General features: G+C 42.0%; 1 protein-coding gene across 1 annotated transcript; it reads right to left on the reverse strand.

The window, feature by feature from the left end:
• Positions 1-3,959: 3,959 nt before the first annotated feature.
• On the reverse strand, positions 3,960-11,712 carry GPR3 (G protein-coupled receptor 3). The gene is made up of 2 exons (XM_085645697.1): positions 11,549-11,712; positions 3,960-5,688 (listed from the first exon to the last, which is right to left on the reverse strand). The coding sequence occupies exon 2, from the start codon at positions 5,670-5,672 to the stop codon at positions 4,689-4,691; it is 984 nt and encodes a 327-aa protein (XP_085501823.1). The 5' UTR covers positions 5,673-5,688; positions 11,549-11,712; the 3' UTR covers positions 3,960-4,688.
• Positions 11,713-19,359: the final 7,647 nt, after the last annotated feature.

A 19,359-nucleotide genomic window follows, 5' to 3' on the forward strand; every position in this document is an offset into this window, starting at 1 on the left:
CCAGTGGGGACTGTTTTTGAAGGGTTGGGGTGATTCGGAGGGCATAGCTGCGGAGTGGCCCCATTTCATGAGTAATACTTCCAGCAAGCCCTGGCTTTTTATCCAGAGTCGCTTTGCACGTCGGGGTTTTGAGTTCGTACTATATGTTCTAGCAAAACTAAAAGTCCCAGAATGCAACTTGCTGTTCGATAAAAATTCAGGACTGGCTGAAGGTACATGGGGCTAACTTGGTAACTATGCAAGGATAGTGAAAGCCTACAAACAGTATGTGTTTTGGTGGTTGTGTAGGTGTGTTTGCTTGCGTGTGTTTCCTTCTGTTTATAGATGTTTGTGTACCTTGTTTCAGTGTGCCCGTGCTTAACTTTGTATTCAACTGTTGGGCATGTTTTTACACTGACTCATTTTGAGATCGCCAAGTATATGCATTTGTGAAGTGGGTTTCATGGTTAGAGTGTTTTTGCATCGGTTGTGTATGTGAGAGGTTAATAGGTGTTTACTCAACGGTTAAGAGAGTTATGGATTAGTACTTGTATTTTTACATAGGGTAAGGTGTGCTAGGTTAGTACTTGTGTTTGCACATTGGTTACGTGTATGGTGTTGTGTTTGTGTTTCTATGTGTGGCAGATTGCTTAAGAGTGGTCTGGTTAGGATATTTATTTGCACGTATATTACTCATGTTTAGGTTTTTCAATGTTTTTTTATTACTTCGATTTAGAATACGTACTAGGCAAATACTTGCATTTACACTTCTGTTAATTTTGCCACATTCACACCATTTTAACGTGCGTTGTGTTAATTATTGTGCAACTACATATTTTATGGATGTGATGACTTAGTTTTGGCGCTAGCACGTTAGTTTACTGTGTGATTGGCTGGCTTTGCTGTTCACACATTTGTTGTCTTGAGTTAGCACTGCCCTTGCACACTGTTTAACTGCATAAGCACGTAGTAAATGCATAGAGACCCTAAACAAATGTGGTTGGGTCAGTACTCTGCACACTGCTTACATATGTGACTATTTGGTGTACACTTCTTGTTTACACACTGTTTAAGGCATACAGTTTGCACATCGGTTACACATGTGATGGGATGACATACAGTATGTGATAGCGCCGGACACCTTTGGGTAACAGTTTGCGCTTTAGAAATATTATAACATAACATAACATACATATTGGTTAAGCATTTTCCGGGTGAGTAAACACGTGTGACCACACAAGTTAAGCATGTAATAGGTTAGTGCAGAGTATGTGTTTACAGATCGGTTAATGGTGTAATGAGCTAGTAAGCACTATCGTACCAGTTCCCAGAAGTTTTTTGAAGTATGTGACGTTGTACTACATGAGTCCTATGTCACATACTCCTTAATGCCTTTATGAATTGGCATCAAAATGTCCAGCTTCCGGTTAGTAAAAGTGCAAAGAGGGCACAATCCTTTCTATTTGTACAAATTATATAGGGATTTTCCTTGAATGCTGCCATTTTAGATAGGTTGTGGCCAATTCACAAAGGTAGTTAAGCAGTAATACCGCAGGAGTACGACTTCAGGTACTCATGAATGCCTTTGTGAATTGGCCCCTTTTGTGTACAAATCGGGTAAGTGTGAGCTAGGTTAGTAAGCAGTATGTCTTTACACACTGGTTAAGTGTGTGGCGAGTTCCTACACAGTATTTCCACACTGTTTATGCATATATTGGTTTAGTACTGCGTATGTGTACAAACATCAGTCATACGTGTGATGGGTTAGTAAACAGTATGCGTTTACACATTGGTTACTCATGTGGCAAGTTCCTACACATTATTTCTACAATGCTTATACATGTGATGGTTAAGTACTGTGTATGTGTTTACATATCAGTTTGGTGAGGGACGGGTTGGTTAACAGTATGCATGGGTCACTCGTGTGGCAAGTTAGTACACAGTATGTGTTTCCACATTAGTCAGGTGTGTTCGGTAGGTACTCAGTATGTAACTGCACATTGGTTAAGTGTCATGGATTAGTAAACACTATATTTTGACATCGGTTATGCGTGTGATGAATTCTTCCACGGAATGTGTTTGTATATGTTCGGGCGTGTGATGGTGTAATATCTGAGTCTACACATTAAGTGTAAATGTGGCTATGTGTGGGAACTCATTGTCCAAGTGTGTGCTTGGAGAGGAGGGAAGAGGTAAGCTTGGTAACTCCACTCTTTCACATGATAAATAAATAATTTGGCTCTGAAACAGGAGCCTCTCTCCTCGGTTACTCCAAGAGATATATAATTTTTTTTCATTTTTTTTCTTCTTTTTATTTCAAAGCTAATTATATTTATGTAAAAATAAACTTTATTTCGAAGGGATGAGGTAATTAATATAACCGGTACAAAGCTTTTCAGAAAACCATTTTGTGTCTTTAAAGAGTCAAATGGCCCTTGTTTGGGAGCTTAGAAAGCTGATCCCTCGGTGCCTGTATCAGGTGTGCTCCCAGGCCTGAGCCGGGGTTCACTGACACCCACACCAGAGAATCGTCTCAGGCCTGGGAGGTGAGGGGTTACCTGGAATGCCCCGCCCGCAGTATCCTTAAACACAGGACAGAGCCTTCCTCGTGTTTATTACAATAAATAAATAAAACTGCAGTTGTTTCGAAACATACCAGGGAAAAAACGGACAGCGCCGAACCCCAATTCTAGACAGTTTGTGAGTCAAATATCGTTCGACTCAGGATGCATGTTTTTTTATACGTACACAAATTGCCTTAAGCGTTCTGAAATTTCCACGAATTTACATTTTGGTGTAATATATAAATAAATAAATACATGTGATCAATAAATAAGTTGTGTAACCAAGGCCTTGGGTTGCTTTCTGCGATGCCTTTGATTGAATAATACATGCATTCATGGACAGTGTAATAGCACATTTGGCCTCATTGATGAGGGAGGTTTTATCTGCTGGCTCGTCTGGCACAGCTCCTGCATTTAGGGGCATATTTACAAGCCCCTTTCGCCACAGGAGCCTCACTTTCTTTGATGCTTCGGTGGCACAGCACCATTTTCCATATTTACAAGGTGGCGCTAAGCTTCGACAAAAAGGCGTCCAATGGGTGTTGCTGTGGGCGTTCCACTGCAACACCCATTGCTTTTTGACGCTGCCCCAGATTTACAAGGCTGAGGCAGCGCCAAAAAAGAATGCCATGGAATACCAGGCATTAGAATGGTGATACGAGGAGAAATTATTAATTTCTCTTCCTTTTTTTGCTTTTGTGTGTGCACTGCATTCTGCAGCACACATAGAAAGAGCAAATTGCCATTATTGGTTGTTTATGTGCAGGAAGGTGTACCTACCTGCACATAAACAATCGGCCCTGCAGTGCAGGCACCTTTGCAACATGGCGGCAGGGTGCCTGTGCTGGCACCAGGCACCTTTTTTTGTGCCAGCGGTAAGGGAAACACAGGGGTGCACCGTATTCTTGTTAATACAGCATATCCCTGCGTTTTAAAATGTCAGAGCGCTGCAATGCCAAATTTGGTTTGGCTCGGCGCTACAACATTTTTTTTGTAAATATGCCCCCTTAAATTTGTCAGAAGCAAACGAAAGCCATATTTTCCTGTTACATCTATTCAGTATAGGTACCATGAGGACAGAATGTTGGTACCCCACTAAATGATGTTATGTTCTAGAAAGCACTACAATAAATATAACCTATATTTGTAGCATTTGGAAAAGTCTGGCATAAACTGTGTACAAAGCAGTAGACTGTGGGATAGAGCCAAGATTCTTACAAAGACTTAAAAATGGGAAATTCGTATTTTAGATGAATCCCCAAATAGCGTTAGACCCTGTTGACCAATCCACGGGAGATTTTAAGGTTGAAGCTTGGGTGCATGAGTGAGGCTGTTGCCAAATTTCCCACTGATTCGGCAAATGGCACTAAAGTTCTTTGCAAATCAAAAAAACAAAACACAATTTCCTATGGATTATGCAGCTCTACCCCATTAGCCATTATTGCTGACTGTGAAATATATGGGATAAAATGCCCCCCTACTGCATGTTATAGGAATATTGCAAGTCACCATTGAGCCTGCGACCCAACAGAGGAAAAAGTCTGAGTTCCTTTCCAAGATCACTGAAGCCTCCATATTAATACTGTCTGTTGTCACCCCCTGTGACATCACAGCACTGTGAGGACTGGAGACGCCATGTTTGACAACAGTCTACTGCTGGACTCAGAACATTTTCTGACATGATGGAACAGTTTGGGTTTCGGAGTTGCACTTCTTCTTTCTTCGCAATGCAGGTGAACAGAAGAAAGATGGACCAGGGAGCGCGGGTGAGGATGCGAGGGTGAAGGGAGTGAAGGGCGGAGCTGAGAAGTGCGAGTCTGCCTTGTCCTATTTCAGGGTGCAGGTTCTTGCTGCTGCAAGTCGTTGGGAGTCCCTGAAACGTAGCGTCATATTTAGGCACATGAATGATTGGGTCCCCGCACGCACAGCTGCAATAATGGGACATGGTAGGGTGGCAGGTTGCAGGACCCATCCTAAGTGGGCCTGAACCAAGACAACCCAAAAGTGTCAATGCATCTCAGAAAAAATTTCCATAAATATCAAAATGGTTGTGCAAATGAGCAAAAGAGAGCGAGAGTCCCAAGGCATTGTTGAGTTTAAACATTAATATGGCGCGGATACGCCCAAGTCTTGGTGCGTTGTGCGTCAGACGTCGCTGGGTGAGCGCGACCTAAAAGGCATCCTGGTGGAGCAGCACCCACAGCAAAGCGTCCAAAGCACCTTCTGGATCTCTTGGTTGCGATAGGCATAGATGATGGGGTTGATCATAGAGTTGTAGGTGGCAGGAAGGATGGTTGCGTAGGTGTAGAGCGAGGGGTAGCTGTAATCACCCAGCAGGCAGTAGATGGCGAAAGGCAGCCAGCAGGAGGCGAAGGTGCCCAGGATGACAGCTAGGGTGGAGATGCCCTTGCGTGTTGTGACGTAGTGTGATGAGGGCAGGAAGTGGCGTTGCACGGCGATCTGCTGGGCATGCCGGCACACGATCTTACAGATCTGAACATAGAGCTGAAGCATGAGTGCAAAGATCATGAAGAAGGAGATAGATAGGATGATGAGGTTGTTCTTGGTCAATGGGCGGACAATGCTGCAGGTGGACGGGGCCTTCAAGCAGTTCCAGCCCATGATGGGCAGCATTCCAAAGGAGACAGAGGCCCCCCAGGTCAAGATGAGCATGATGTATGTCCGGGTCACTGTCCTCTCCGAGTAGTAGGTCAATGCATTGTAGAGCGATAGGTAGCGATCGATAGTGATAGCCAGTAGGCTGCAGATGCTCGCTGTGAAGGAGGCCACCAGGAGGCCCACCGTGACCAGGCTCACCACCTCTGACTGGATGCAATAGACAAAGGCAAAGTGGAAGATGAGGCCCAGGCCTGCCAGCAGGTCAGCTGTGGCTAAGCTGCCAATCAACAGGAACATGGGCGTTCGGAAGGCCGGCATGAATGTAACAATAGCCACCACGATGGCATTTTCACAGGCTATGAGGGTGCCGGAGATGCAGAGCACCACGTCCCATGGGTTCAGTGCCAGAGGCTGGGCCACAGAGGCTAGCTCCAGTGACTTGCTTGCATTGTCCGGTGCAAACCAGTGCTGGAGGATCTCTGAGGGAGGTTGAGTTGAGTTTTCATTCATGGTATACAAAGGAGACCTGCAAAGAAGCAAAGACACATCAGTGAATGGGCACATGCATCAAAGCACATCAAAACACTACAAATGGTCATCGGTGTACAAGCATGCCAACAAAGGACCAATAACACCAGCGCACCAGGTGCTGGCACCTCCTATATCAGAACAAGTTAACAGATGGCAAAGCAGGTGTGTGGGTACCTATTGTGCCAGAACATGTCACCTAACAGCTAAGGATATCAAGGAACCATATATGGGCACATTCTACACCAACAAACATCAGCAAAGAGAGAACCAGACGTCATGAACAGACACATCCTAGTTTGGAAACATCATTGAATTGCAAAGCACAGAACTGTATGACCAAGTGCGCCCACACACACCCGTATGTATCATCGCACATCATAAAATTGCCAAGCATTTCAGGGTTCCCTGTATGGGCATCTTTGTTAATAGGAACCATCAACAAATCGCCAATTATGACTAAACACCATTAACCGGTTCCTTCAATTAACTGACAAATCAATGAATGGCCAGGCACGTCCAGGTGCCATGCATCAGCGCCATGGGAAGCGTCGACAAATGGCAAAGCCCATCAGCATAAGCCGGGACGCCATTTATGGCCAAGTCCTACATTGGGGAAAACCATCAAATGTCAAGACAACAAGGCAAGGACCGAACACACAAGCTCATGTTCAGAATGATGACTGCCACCTCCCACACCAGAAATTCTCAAGGAATAGTCATTAGATTATGTACGGCCACTCCTGCATAAGAAGAACTCAATAAACTGCCAAGCACATCAACGCTTCAAGATATGCAATACGAGCACCATCTACATCGCGAAATACCAATGACTGGCCAAGCCTATTGACACACCAATTATGCACCTCCTACATTCATACCAGCTAGCAAAGGGTTAAGTACGTCAGAGTACTTTAGGGCACCATGCATGACCCAATGAACGGCTAGCATGTCAGAATGCCATATAGGGATACTTTTTACATTAGGACGTGTGAACGAATGATTATGCTTGCCAATATTTGGTAAGGACCATTTATGTAACACACCACGTTATCTTTAATTTAACATAAGCCATCTGGGCCACTCGTTTTATAGTCTTGGGTGGATGGAAGGCTGAGTTGGTCCAGTTGGATTTGAGACCTGTAGGGTGTACTTAGGTCTCATCAAGGTTTGCCAAAAATAGGTTACTACTGGGAAATGTGCCTTTGCCTGACCTGTACGTCAAGGGATAAACAAAAAATACAACCAAAAACCATGACTTTGGAGGAAACCCCGTTACCGTTGTGACTCTTTACATTTTAGAGAATTCTTCTGATTGTTGTTGTGTTTGCTCCTCTACTGACTTGAAAATATTGTTTTTCGGACTAACAGGACATTGTATTACTTGTCTCTCTCTTTTTTTTTATTTTTATTTAGCTGGCTGAGAATTCGGTGTATTCCGGGAAGAGCGTTAAGTACGTGGTGTTTTCCTGCTATTTTCAGTAGCAGAAAGCCCTAGCCAGGTGGGTGAAAGGGTGCCGCACATGTTGCAAACATGTGGCCTTTATTTGCTTATCTTAGAAGAGGCTGGACACAAACTCTAAATACACAAAAACATCACTTGATTTGGAGCAGCTAAAAAACACTCAGAAAGAGAAAACGCTGCAGGCAGCAAAAAGAAGAAAGAAAAAAAATGTCACTGGTCCATAAAATCTCTGCACCAAGAAAAATACCCAGAAGCTTCCTAAAAAGATAAAACCAATCCAAGCCTCTGAAAAACAATACCGCTAGCAAGCGAAACTCCAAAGGGATTAACAAATCACCCAAATATCCGAAAGCAACTTCAGACAGCGCTAGAACGAGCTAAAGGTTGCAAATTAAAACAGGTGTAAAGAGAACACACTCCTAGCAATATGAACCACCCATTAGCAGAGAAGCAATAAATCATCCGAAGATCCTCAATCAATATAATAGAATAAATACTCCCAGTAGCAAAATAAAATGCGCACAAACAGAAAACACTCCCATCAGCAGAGACAAACCCCAACAGACGAACAACGTCACTCATATACGTGCATCTCTGGTAGCAGAAAATCATCCCGCACCTCATCAGCAACCCAGCTACAGACAGACACCTCAACAGAAAACTAGCCCCTGCTAACGGAAAACCACCAGGTAGCTGAAGAAGACCCAGCAGCGGCTAACCACCCCGTGCAGTATAAAAAGAAGCCCAGTATTCCAAACCCACAGCAGACCTCATGCACTATGTTCAAGGCCTGAGGATCTCAGCCTGACTGCCACTGGCGGGAGATGGTTCGGTAGGTTTGGCGTCCATCCACCTGCCCTTGCAGTGGTCTGTCTTCTCTTACTCTTTCCTCTTACTCTCTGCTCTTGGCCTCATGTCTCACTCTCTGCTCTTGGCCTCCTTGTCAGGCTTTCAACCCTTCCTCTCATTCTCACTGATGTACCACTGTCTTGTGCTGTACCCTCCCATGCACCATAGTATTCTTCGCTTTTACTCACTCTGTGCCCTAACTCCTTGGCCTCGCTCTTTGTTTTTTCTCACCCCTCTGACTCTCTTTACCCTAGCCTACTCCTCCCTTAATATTTGCTGCTACTCGCTGCTTTCTCATTCCTTCTTACTCTCATTGTAATCCATCCTCTTCCCTACTTCAACCTCTTCCTTGTCTGAGTCCTTCTCCGCTAGATTTCCTTCACCCATTGCCCTATTTTCTTACTTCTCCTACTTCCCCCTTCCTCTCATGTTGTTCATTCCCTTCTTTTCCTTCAGTTTCCCCTTCCCCCTTTGCTTCCCATATTGGTGACACTCTACAGGTCCTTGAGCCACTACTTTCACCCCCCCCATCACCTCTCTCTGTTCCTCCTCAGTTTTTCCCTTGCTTCTGCACCCTCCCCCTCCCCCTCCTAGCATCTCTCTGTCTTCTCTTCTTTCACATTCTCTCGTTTCACACTCCTCCATCCTGCTGTGCTTTATCGCTCTTCCCTCCCCATGCCTTCTTCCTCTCTGCAAGATTTAGAGTACACAGAAAAAGCACAGTATTCCATGTTGGAACATTGTGATTAATATAAATTATATGACAATATTCCCAGAGGATACGGTTAAATATGTTATCTGTTAGCGACTGTGAAAAAAAACAAAAAAACGTATCAATTAAATAAATTATAACAATTTTAAAAAATGCCTGAGAGGGGTGTATATGGAAAGCTAATTAACTATAGTCTTAGCTAGTTAGTTATCCATAAGATATTATAACAAAACAAGAATAGTGAAAGTTATATACAAAGCCAGAAATAGTGAACAATGGGAGCAGTATCTAGTGTCAGAAGGAGATGAGAAGTAAAAATAAAACAGATACTCCTAGTTATTGTTCTAAAGCAACAGTTATCTGAGTACAAGTATCCAGTTAGTTCATGCAATCCGTCGGACATGAAGGAGCATCAACGTTTCAACCCATAAGGACTCATTTGTGATTGGGTCATCATCAGGACAGTTAAACAAAGCTACTTCTGGTTGTCATTGGTGCTTAATTTGAGCCGGTGGTTGACAATGGGGCCCACTGGCACTCTTTTTTGGGGACCAGCACTTATTTGTCATCATCATACTTTGACCCAAAGCAAGAGAGAAAAAAACACCCAAAGACAGAGAAACTTGATAAATAGAGGAAGTTAGAACCTGCAAGTGTGAGATAAAGGGGCAGGACGTGTTTGCTGGTGGATTAAAGCGACATGAGGTGGAATCAAGACTATGCAGCCTTGGTGTTTGGCAAGCCAGCATTTAGTAGTGCCGGCCATAGGCTTCAGCGCAAAACCTTGGAGTCCTGCGCTTATTCTGTCACTAACCAAGTACTTGTCATCATCATTCTGAAAAAGAAGCATAGCCCCATTGTCATTGTGCACCCTAAACACACTGTGAGGTGGACGGGTGTATTGTGCCTACACGCTAGACATATCAGTGTAAGGGAGGGTCTATCTCAAAATATTTCGTTCTACTCCTGTATCCCCTATTAATGTCCTCTTATTCCATTCTGCCCTCCATCGCCTCCATTTCTCTCCTCTCTGCGTCCCCTTACCAACTGCTTTTCCTTTTCTATTTCCTCTCCTTTTCCTAATTTCTTTCGTCACCCCTTGTCCTTCATCTTCCCATTTTTCATGTCTAATAGTCCTTCTTCTCTCTCTACTCTTCATTAGTATTCGCTGCTCTAGCAGCTTCTTCGCCTGATCTGTGACCCTCTCCCACTCCCTCCTTCCCACCCTCTCAGCCTCCCACGGTATTATTGATTTGCTGCCCTCTGAAAATATTTGCACCTTCCAAAGCGCGCAGTTTTTTTCTGGCAGTACATTTACATGTGCGCTGTTCGCAAGGAATGTCGCGCGTGTGTGCGCGTGCGTGCGCGTGCTTGCCGTGAAGGGAACTGACGGCACTATTAGGTCATCTTTTCATGGAGAACGTTCTAGCAACTACAACAAAATGCAATTTCTCCAAAATCCAAGGAACCGCAAGTATGCAGTAGTCAAAGAGGTGATCTACTACACAATAGTACAACATGCAATCCAATGTTCAGACTGTGCTAGCCAATCAGCTCGCCCAGTAGGAGGGCCTTACCTGGCAGCAGGGCCCACTTACACCAAAAATAATGCAATGCCCATGCGAAAACGTGGATTCAAAAACATCGCCTATCAAAATAGCTGCAACACTATAAATATCTCCTTGAACACAACACTGACTATTCATTAATCCACAGTTTAGCAGGTACTTGGGGCAACACCACAGACTATAGTTTTAAAACACAGGTCTAAGAAGGTTTGTAAACCCTTGCTGCTCCAAGCAATCAGCCCCTTAAAGCATGAATGAATGTTCTAGAATGCATTACCAGGCAGAAATTGACTTACACTGTCGTCACGCACCCTCTTCTGCTTGGTATGTATAATATGAGAGAAGGGAGATTATCTCTCGATAATGCCCTCTGAAAAGCCAATGCTATTGTCGCCCTCCTGGACTTGGGCACCTGCCTCGTTGCATGCTTTAGATTAGAAAAATAGTTTGGAGAGAAAATGCGAGGTAAGGGTATTCTCACACTTAAATACTATACTGAACCATGAGTATTTTCGTATTACTCTAGATTTTCTGCTATTCCATGGAGTTTGGTGGTCATTACGTTCGGTGAGATCTGAAGCCGTTGTGTGGCTATCTAGGGTCTCCGCTCAGAGGGCGAGCCGTGTTTAGTGAGACTGCTATGTTCCAGGAGACGTTAGGGTTGGGGATGCTACCTTCCTGGTCCGATCATTATGGAAACCAACCCGTCTATAATTCCAAGGATCTGGAGGAGAGGTTCTTCCGCAGAGCCAGCATGTGCGGCCGGTGAGATAGCTCAGCGGGTGCATGCGCCTCCTGCACAGAAATGGACGTGGACACAGCCAATCCCGCTAGCAGTGTTGAAGACTGGCCAATGTGGAAATCTGGAGTCTTTGAGACAGACCACTTCGTCTAAAAACCCGGCAGTGGTGACCGAGTCAGTCACATGTCAGTTACTAGCTAACAACACGTGCCGCATTTCTAACACAGGTGCTAGAAAAGTGCCTAGATGCAATTAGTATACAAAATGGGACTATTACCCAATCTGTCACAGAACAAAATCTATAGCTAGATCAGCATATTTCCTAAGAGGCCTATCTATCGGTGCCGAGACGGGTCTACTTTGCCTTTCACCATTCCTAGGTCGATAACAATGAGTACCATTTAAGTGAAAGTTACCGTCCGTCCTTTATGTAGTATTAGTATTATTTTTCTGTATTGTAAAAAAGATGGTGATTTTTATCAATAACAAAATTAACGTAATTCATCGACAGGATGCACTTACCTGATGCGATGCCGCAGTAAGGAGGCCACGCATGCACCTGCGGGGGGCGGTGCAGGCGGGGGCCGGCTGAGAAGCTCAGGCGCTGCCAGGCGGGAATGACGCAGGGCTCGGTCCGGGATGCAGGGCGCAGGGCGCAGGGCGCAGGGCTCGTGCAGGACGCCGGGTGCTTGGGATGCTGCTTCTGCACTAGTGCTGATGTGAGACTTGTGAATAAGCTCTTTCGGAGTGAGTCACCCCCTCCCCTAGCTGACAGCGTCACCGCCCGTTCTATGTGACGTCAGTTACAGACAGCGGCCAATCGGCGGCAGATCCTGGAAGGAACGCAGCGCATAGTAATAGGGCTAGAACTGGCGGATTCCATTCATAAAAAATACTCATGACAGAGCTGTCAGATGCAGCCCTCCACATCAGCCATCTCCTCCTCCTCCTCTCCAGCCTCTCCTGAACGGTCTGGCACCGACGGATGATCTCACTGCACCAAGCACCGCTCGCCTGTACTGAACACGATACCACAATACGCTGAGCGCTGATCCACTGGACCACGCATTAACCCCCTCCCACAGCACCAAACATTTCACATTTCAATTCACTTCACCAAGCCACCTCCCATGGACCCTCTTCAGTAAACCCAAGGTGGCGGCATGGGAGCCAGATTCCCCCCGAAATTGGTAGGGTCCATGTCACAAGACCCAATTTCGAATATAAATCGAGAAGGTAGGACATGAGTGCTGCAGGCTTACCACATTAATAATTGTATTTGGGGTATGCAGTTCCTAAAGAAGAATGAGTTTCTATAAGGATCAACAACTATTCTGTAGGGTACGTAGAGGGCGTGACCCTGCAAGGATCATTTGCTTTTCATAGTAAAGTCTCTGCCCCTGTGCCCTCTGCACACCATGCCCCCTCTGCTCACACACTGCCCTCTTTGCCCTTGCTCCATCTGCTCACCAGTGGCTGCTTGTGATGTAGAAAGTGGTGTGATGTAAAGGTTGTCCTGAATTCCAGCAAGCGAGCAAGTCAGATTTGTAGGGGAGTTTGCTGTGAATACAATTGAAAAATGCAGCAAACCATTTTAAAACACAATTTCCACACATTTGTGGAAAGGTCATATGCTCTCAAGGAATACTCCTGATGTATTTATCCATCCATACTTCTCTCCTCTGCTATTTACCTGGCATCCTTATTATCAACCCACTAATAAATGTGACTCTACTAGAAAGGGCACACACTCAGGTTTTTGTAACGCACAGGCAGATCCCCTCTTCCTACCCTTTCCTCTCCTGTAAGGTATTGTTGCTTAAGAATATTGTTCAACCAAGAGTCATACTAAGTAATATCCTCAAATTATTATGCTCAGGACCACTGCAATTTTGTACACCACAGGATGACTGAACTAGGCGGCAGGGTGAAATAAATTATGTGGGAAGAAAAGGCAAATTATGCAGCATAATGCAGTTAATTTAGTTTTAGTATCATATAATGGTTTGGAATTTGTTTTTACACATGCTACGCCTATCTGGGTAATATTGGTACCTCATTAGCACCACTTTCACACCCTAATACAGAAATAAGAAGCAAAAGTTGACTAATCAATCCTTGCAAAGTGCCTTCCAGTGAATGAATGAATGCTTCTTTATTGTATACAGCTATTAAACATTCTTTACAATATTAAGATACAGTAAAAACATAAACGAAAACCACAAGAAATATAGAACTTCAATAACACCCACATCTCATTTACATTTTTGTGAGGCACCTGCAAGTAAGATCTCGAAATTTGGTCCATTTCCCAGGGAATTTACAGTCTTTTGTGGAAAAACAATATAGAACAGCATCCTTAATAGATCTGCAATTATTAGAAACAAATGTATTTTTCAAATATTTCTTTCTCAAGTCTAATAAGCTAGGACACAAACAAATTAAATTCTCAATTGACTCCTCCTTGTACATACATAGGCGACGTGCCTTTGAAAGTAAACAATTGGTATTTCATAATCTTTCAAATTGAAACATCAGAATCAACATAAGACAAAATGTTAGCTATTTTAATTTACATCTTGGATCCAAATTATGATATACATATTCTTGTTTTACACTCAAATATGATTCTGTAACATATTTAAAATGTTTATATTTCTGTAGTGCTAACGAGTCAGCAGATCTGGCCTTCCTCGACAGATTTTGCCTTATTAGCCTCCTGTTCTCATGATGCAACAATTTAATCAGGCCTGAAAATAGCCGTAGATTATTTTCCATAGTTATTCTATTAATAGCTGCTGAATTCAGTTCAGGGGATAATTCGCACTTACTTGTCATCTCAGTATAAATTTAATGATCTCAAGGAATCCGTGTTTGCAATTGCACAATAATAATGAAACCTTCAAGTTCCAAGAATAGGTTTATTAAAAGGATGATAAATAAATAACAATATTCCGTACAAATGATCAATAAATATTACAGAGGTAAAAGAAGAATGATTAAAAAAAATAACATTACACATTCTATCTGAAAAACAATGAAGAAGATACATTTAGGAGATATAAATACATTAAAACTAAGAAAGTCTGGTTCATAAAAATCTTAATACAATGAGGAATGAGAAGATAAACTCAATGTAATTAAAATAAGCAATCATATAAATATTACCAAATTATAATACTGAATAATGTCATTTCCAATATAAAGGAAGTCAAGGCGGCTTAGCAACTTCTTGTGAGAAGGGAGTGGGAGTGAAAGATTTTTTTGCGCAATCATCTAAAAATTGTACAATAGGAGACCATAGTTGTAATCTTTTTTTAGCGAGAGATATAGGGTATACAAGGGCCGTGTCCAATCTATGGTTATGACAAACAGCATACCACCAAGCTAAATATGATAATTTAGATGCATCTTTCCAATTCTTTGTAATCTGCTGGAACACAACCTCCAGTAACAGATCTATGATTTGTATCTGCGATTGTCTCTTCTTCCAATCAACTGATAAGCTCTCTAAGACAATGTTGGTTAAGGAAAGGGGGGATGTCGTATTAAAGAGAGTATTGATTTGGGCCCAAACCTGTATCCAGAATATATAACATACAGGCATGTAAATAACATATGTTGCAAATCAGCATTTTCATAAGAGCATGTCCAGCAAGTGTTGGGAGTTCCATTATGTATCTTATGTAAATGTGTGGGTGTGAAAAGGAGTCTATTATAAATAAAAAGAATAGTCTGTGTAATGTTCGCCGCTCTAGATGATTTCCAGATTTTTGTCCATATTCTATTCCATATGGAAATGGGCCAATCTATGCCCAAATCAGTTTTCCAAGCAAGCTCTATTTTGGTTTTATTTCTATCGATGGGAGGTTGTGATAGGCGAGAATAAATAACAGAAGCTTTGGGATTCATACGTATGAAATTATACCACGTAGAATCCATCTGGGAAAATGAAGGGGGTACAGACTGAAACTGAATGCAAACTTTCAGAATTGCATGTTTTAGGATTGAAAATTTGTGTTGAAAGGAGATGGGTAAGTGAAAAAGGGTGCGTATCTCTGAGAATGTAAGAAGTATACATTGTTCAAATAACTGATGCACCGAAAGCAAACCTTTACTGCTCCATGTTTTCCAATGTATAGGTTTACTGTTGACAAGTAGAAATATGTTATGCCAGATTGTGGATGTAAGGAAGTTGTCAAAGTTATAATGAACTGAGTGATGGAGAGCATCTAGTATCTTACATGAATGTTTAATTATTGGTGTGGATATATTCTGTGGTTTGCGAGTGAATGAGAGGTATTCCTGAAATGAGAACAGTGCTATAAATGAGGCCTAAAGATTGACCCATAATGGGAAGTCTGTTGATTGATCAGATACGCATTTCGATAACTGCCTCAATTTAAAAGCTTTATGATAAATAAAGAAACAAGGACAATTTACACCACCCTCTGATTTTGGCCGCATCAATTTCTGCATTGACATTCTTGTTTTCTTATTATTCCATAAAAATGCTATAAGGATAGAGTTGACCTTATGAAAAAGTTTGTCTGGTATATAAATTGGTATATTTGATATCATATATAAAATAATGGGGGTAAGCATCATTTTAATAGTATCTATTCGACCCCACCATGAAAGATGAAGAGGATGCCATTTCATAGTGAGTGTTTTTAATTTATCTAGGCACTTATCAACATTTAGAGAGACAGATGTTTTAATAGAAGAATAAAACCATAATCCAAGATATTCTATATTCTTAGAATTCCATACAAAATTGGAGATCTTAAAATCCTCTTTATAGGTATATTTGGCAAGGGTAGTATTTCATATTTCTCATTATTCAATTTGTTACCCAAAACTAGACCATAAGCTTGAACCTCTTCCAAAAGTGCTGTAAGGGAATTCTGTGGTTGAGAAATGAACATTAATATGTCATCTGCATATGCTGCTAATTTAATCTGTTGGGAATTGAATATGAAACCTGTTATGGAATGATTTTGACGGATTTTGGACAAAAAAGGTTCCAGAGTGAAGTTAAAAAGAAAAGGGGATAAAGGGCATCCTTGACGTACTCTCTTTAGGGTAAAATAGGAGGACACAAGACCATTACAAAAAATAGCAGCCTTGGGCTCAGAATAGAGTAAAGCGATTAGGGAAGTGAAATTTGGGCCAAAACCAAACCATTTGAGGGTATAAAAGAGGAACTTCCAATAGACTCTGTCAAAGGCCTTTTCCGCATCTGAGGCAATTGCCGCTAGCGGATCTGAATAGTGTGATGTTCTAGATAAAATGTCAAACTATCTGTAATATTACGTCCCTTAACAAAACCTGATTGTTCCTTCCCTAGTAACAAAGGAAGGTGTGATTCCAAACGTAAGGCCAACGCTTTTGAAAAAAAAAATATAGTCCACATTGACTAGAGATATAGGCCTATCATTTTTGCAATATCGTAGATCTTTACCATCTTTTGGAATTAAACATATTAGGGCCTCTAAAAAGGAACCTGAGGAGTTGCAAGATGTGGTAAAAGAGGAAATGAGGGTTTGTAAGTGCGGGAGAAGTATTTGGGCAAAATGTAAAAAAATTCAACTGTAAATCCATCAGGACCCAGAACTTTACCTTTTTGCATAGTCTTTAAAGCATTTAACATTTCTACCTGCGTAATGTCAAATTCTAAGAGGTCCAAATTCATCAGGGGATTGGTATGCTTCTGAATAGAGGAGAGATATTGGGGTAATGTCTGCTACTAAAGGTTCAATTTTTGGTGTGTAAAGAGTTTTATAGAAATTTAAAAATTCTTGGTGAATTTTGGAATATTTGAATTTCGAGACCTGGTTTTCGTCAATAATAGATTCAATTTGACGTTTATTTTGCTTAATCTTGAGATAATTAGCTAGTAAGTTGCCTGATTTGTTTTGGCCTCCATAGAACTTCGCGCTAGTTTTTAATAAATATGAGGAGGCGTTTTCAGCAGATGTCCTATTAAAAGCCATTTTTGTATTTATAAGTTCTGTTAGACATTCTTTCGACTTAGAGGTGTAATAGGAATGTTCCAGTCTTTTAATTTTTGTAAGAAGTTTAATATTCAATGCCCAGAAGGTTTTACATTTGTTGGATACATATCTGATAATAAACCACAAGATGTGGCTTTAAAAGCATCCCAAATTGTATGACAGGAAATATTATCTGTTTGATTGGTTCAAAAATATTAATGAAAGAAGGAAACAAAGGAAGCATTGAAATTGGGATTTAGTAGCAAATAATTATTAAAACACCATATTTTGGGTAGCGCTGATTGGTGTAGGATGTCCAGTTGAATCGAGACAGGAGCATGGTCAGAAATAAGTATGGTACCTATATCAGCTGAGACAGAGCTTGGGAGACATTGTGTGAAAAAAGATCTGGTCTATTCTGGATTGCGTCTGATGGGGTGGAGAGAAAAAAGTATATTCTCTCGTGGAGGGGTTACAGAGTCTCCAAGCATCCAATACATTTCTCTGTTTTATGGATTGTAAGAAAGCTTTGTGTGTTTTATTTGAAATAAAAAAAGTCTTAGAATTGTGATCAATAAAGGGATCAATCACTTGATTGCAATCCCCTGCAAAAATAAAATTCTTTGAGGGGTACCTTATTAGTAGTTGAGAAATTTGGAACCAAAAAGAAGCGTCACCATTAGTTGGAGCATATATATAAAACAATGATACTGGAGTTTTACCTATCATCAAATTAGGAAATATTCATTTACCTTCTCTATCTGAGTCTTGAGAGATAAGTTTGGCATTCAAAGCTTTATCCCCCAGTGAGAAAAAACTTCACCACCCAATTTCTTTTAAGCTTTAATGACTCACTCTCCCTAAGATGGGTTCTTGTATTAAGGCTATAATAACATTCAATTTAGACAAATATGACAATACTCGTTGCCTCTTAACGGGGGAATTTAATCCTCTGACATTCCAAGTGACAATTTAAAAAAACATAAATGAGACATATAGAATGTATGTATGTATGTATTTTACATTTGTAGAGCGCACTGTAACCCTACGGGCATCCTGGCGCTAAGACACAGCAGAAAGATTAAACACAGCTGCAAACTAAGCCGGACAGCTGGTTACGCTCTAGGGAATAGCCAGGTCTTAATTTGCTTACGAACCAGCAACAAATCCTGTATCTGTTTCAGCTCCAGTGGAAGACTGTTCCACAGGCGCGCGGCTGCAACGCTAAACGCTCGTCCCCCCAAGGTAGATCTTTTTATCTTTGGGATCTTTGCCAAATTATCTGCCAAGGAGCGCAGGCTGCGTGCAGGTACATACCAGCTAAACTTACGTTGCAGCGGTCTAGGTCCGAGCCCGTGAAGAGCTTTAAAAGCAGTACACAAGGACTTGAACAGTATCCTTTGTCTCACCGGGAGCCAATGCAGCTCCGCTAATGCCTGAGAGGTTGATGAATTACGTGTTCTCATTAAGACAAGCTTTGCTGCTGCTGCCTGGATGCTCTGGAGCCGCGAAACCAAGTAGCCAGGAGACTCAAGCAGCAAGGCATTGCAGTAATCCAGGCGGCTGAGAACAGCACACCTGACCACTGTGCCTCTTATCTCAGGGGGTAAAAGTGGTAACACCCTACATAGGCCTCTAATAATCAAGTGGCAGTTCGAGACTACTTTAATCACATGTGATTCCAAGCTAAGCTTCTCATTAAAGCTGACCCCCAAATTACGCACTGTCTTCACGGGTACCAAAGGTACATCCGTGGGGAACGGCCAGAAATTAGATGGTAAAACCATCGGCACTTTGCCCACTCCACAGTGCAAGATTTCCGTTTTGGCATTATTAAATTGCAAAGCATTGTTCCTCAACCAAAACACCATTTCAGTCATACATTTATGGAATATTTCTTGGGAGTCCGCATGGTCTCCCTCCAAGGATACAATCAATTGCGTATCGTCAGCATAGTTGACCACACTAATGTTATTAGCTTTAATAATCTCCACCAGTGGCCGCATGTAGACATTAAACAAAATAGGACTGATTGAAGACCCCTGAGGGACACCATGCTCATTAGGAGTAAAAGCTGATTGATACGGAGGCAGAAACACAGCCTGCCGTCTACCTGACAGGTAAGAGCGAAACCATTGCAGAGCCAAATTTGTCACTCCCACCTCCTCTAACCTTAAGAACACAATGTCATGTGTAGCAAATTGAACCAGTAATAACCTGTATATTATCAGATATGAAACTTCCAATACGTACGAAGATAAGATCTATGAAAAACAATTGATGAAAGGAGAAAGAGAAGATCGAATAGGAGGAGGAGAAATGATAGAGAGAAACATT

This window comes from Triturus cristatus, chromosome 3_1 (assembly GCF_964204655.1).
Source record: "Triturus cristatus chromosome 3_1, aTriCri1.1, whole genome shotgun sequence".
NCBI lineage: Eukaryota > Metazoa > Chordata > Amphibia > Caudata > Salamandridae > Triturus > Triturus cristatus.

What these genes read in the sequence shown, in the direction of transcription:
- GPR3 (XM_085645697.1), bottom strand. Translation starts at nt 5,672, where the DNA reads ATGAATGAAAACTCAACTCAACCTCCCTCAGAGATCCTCCAGCACTGG.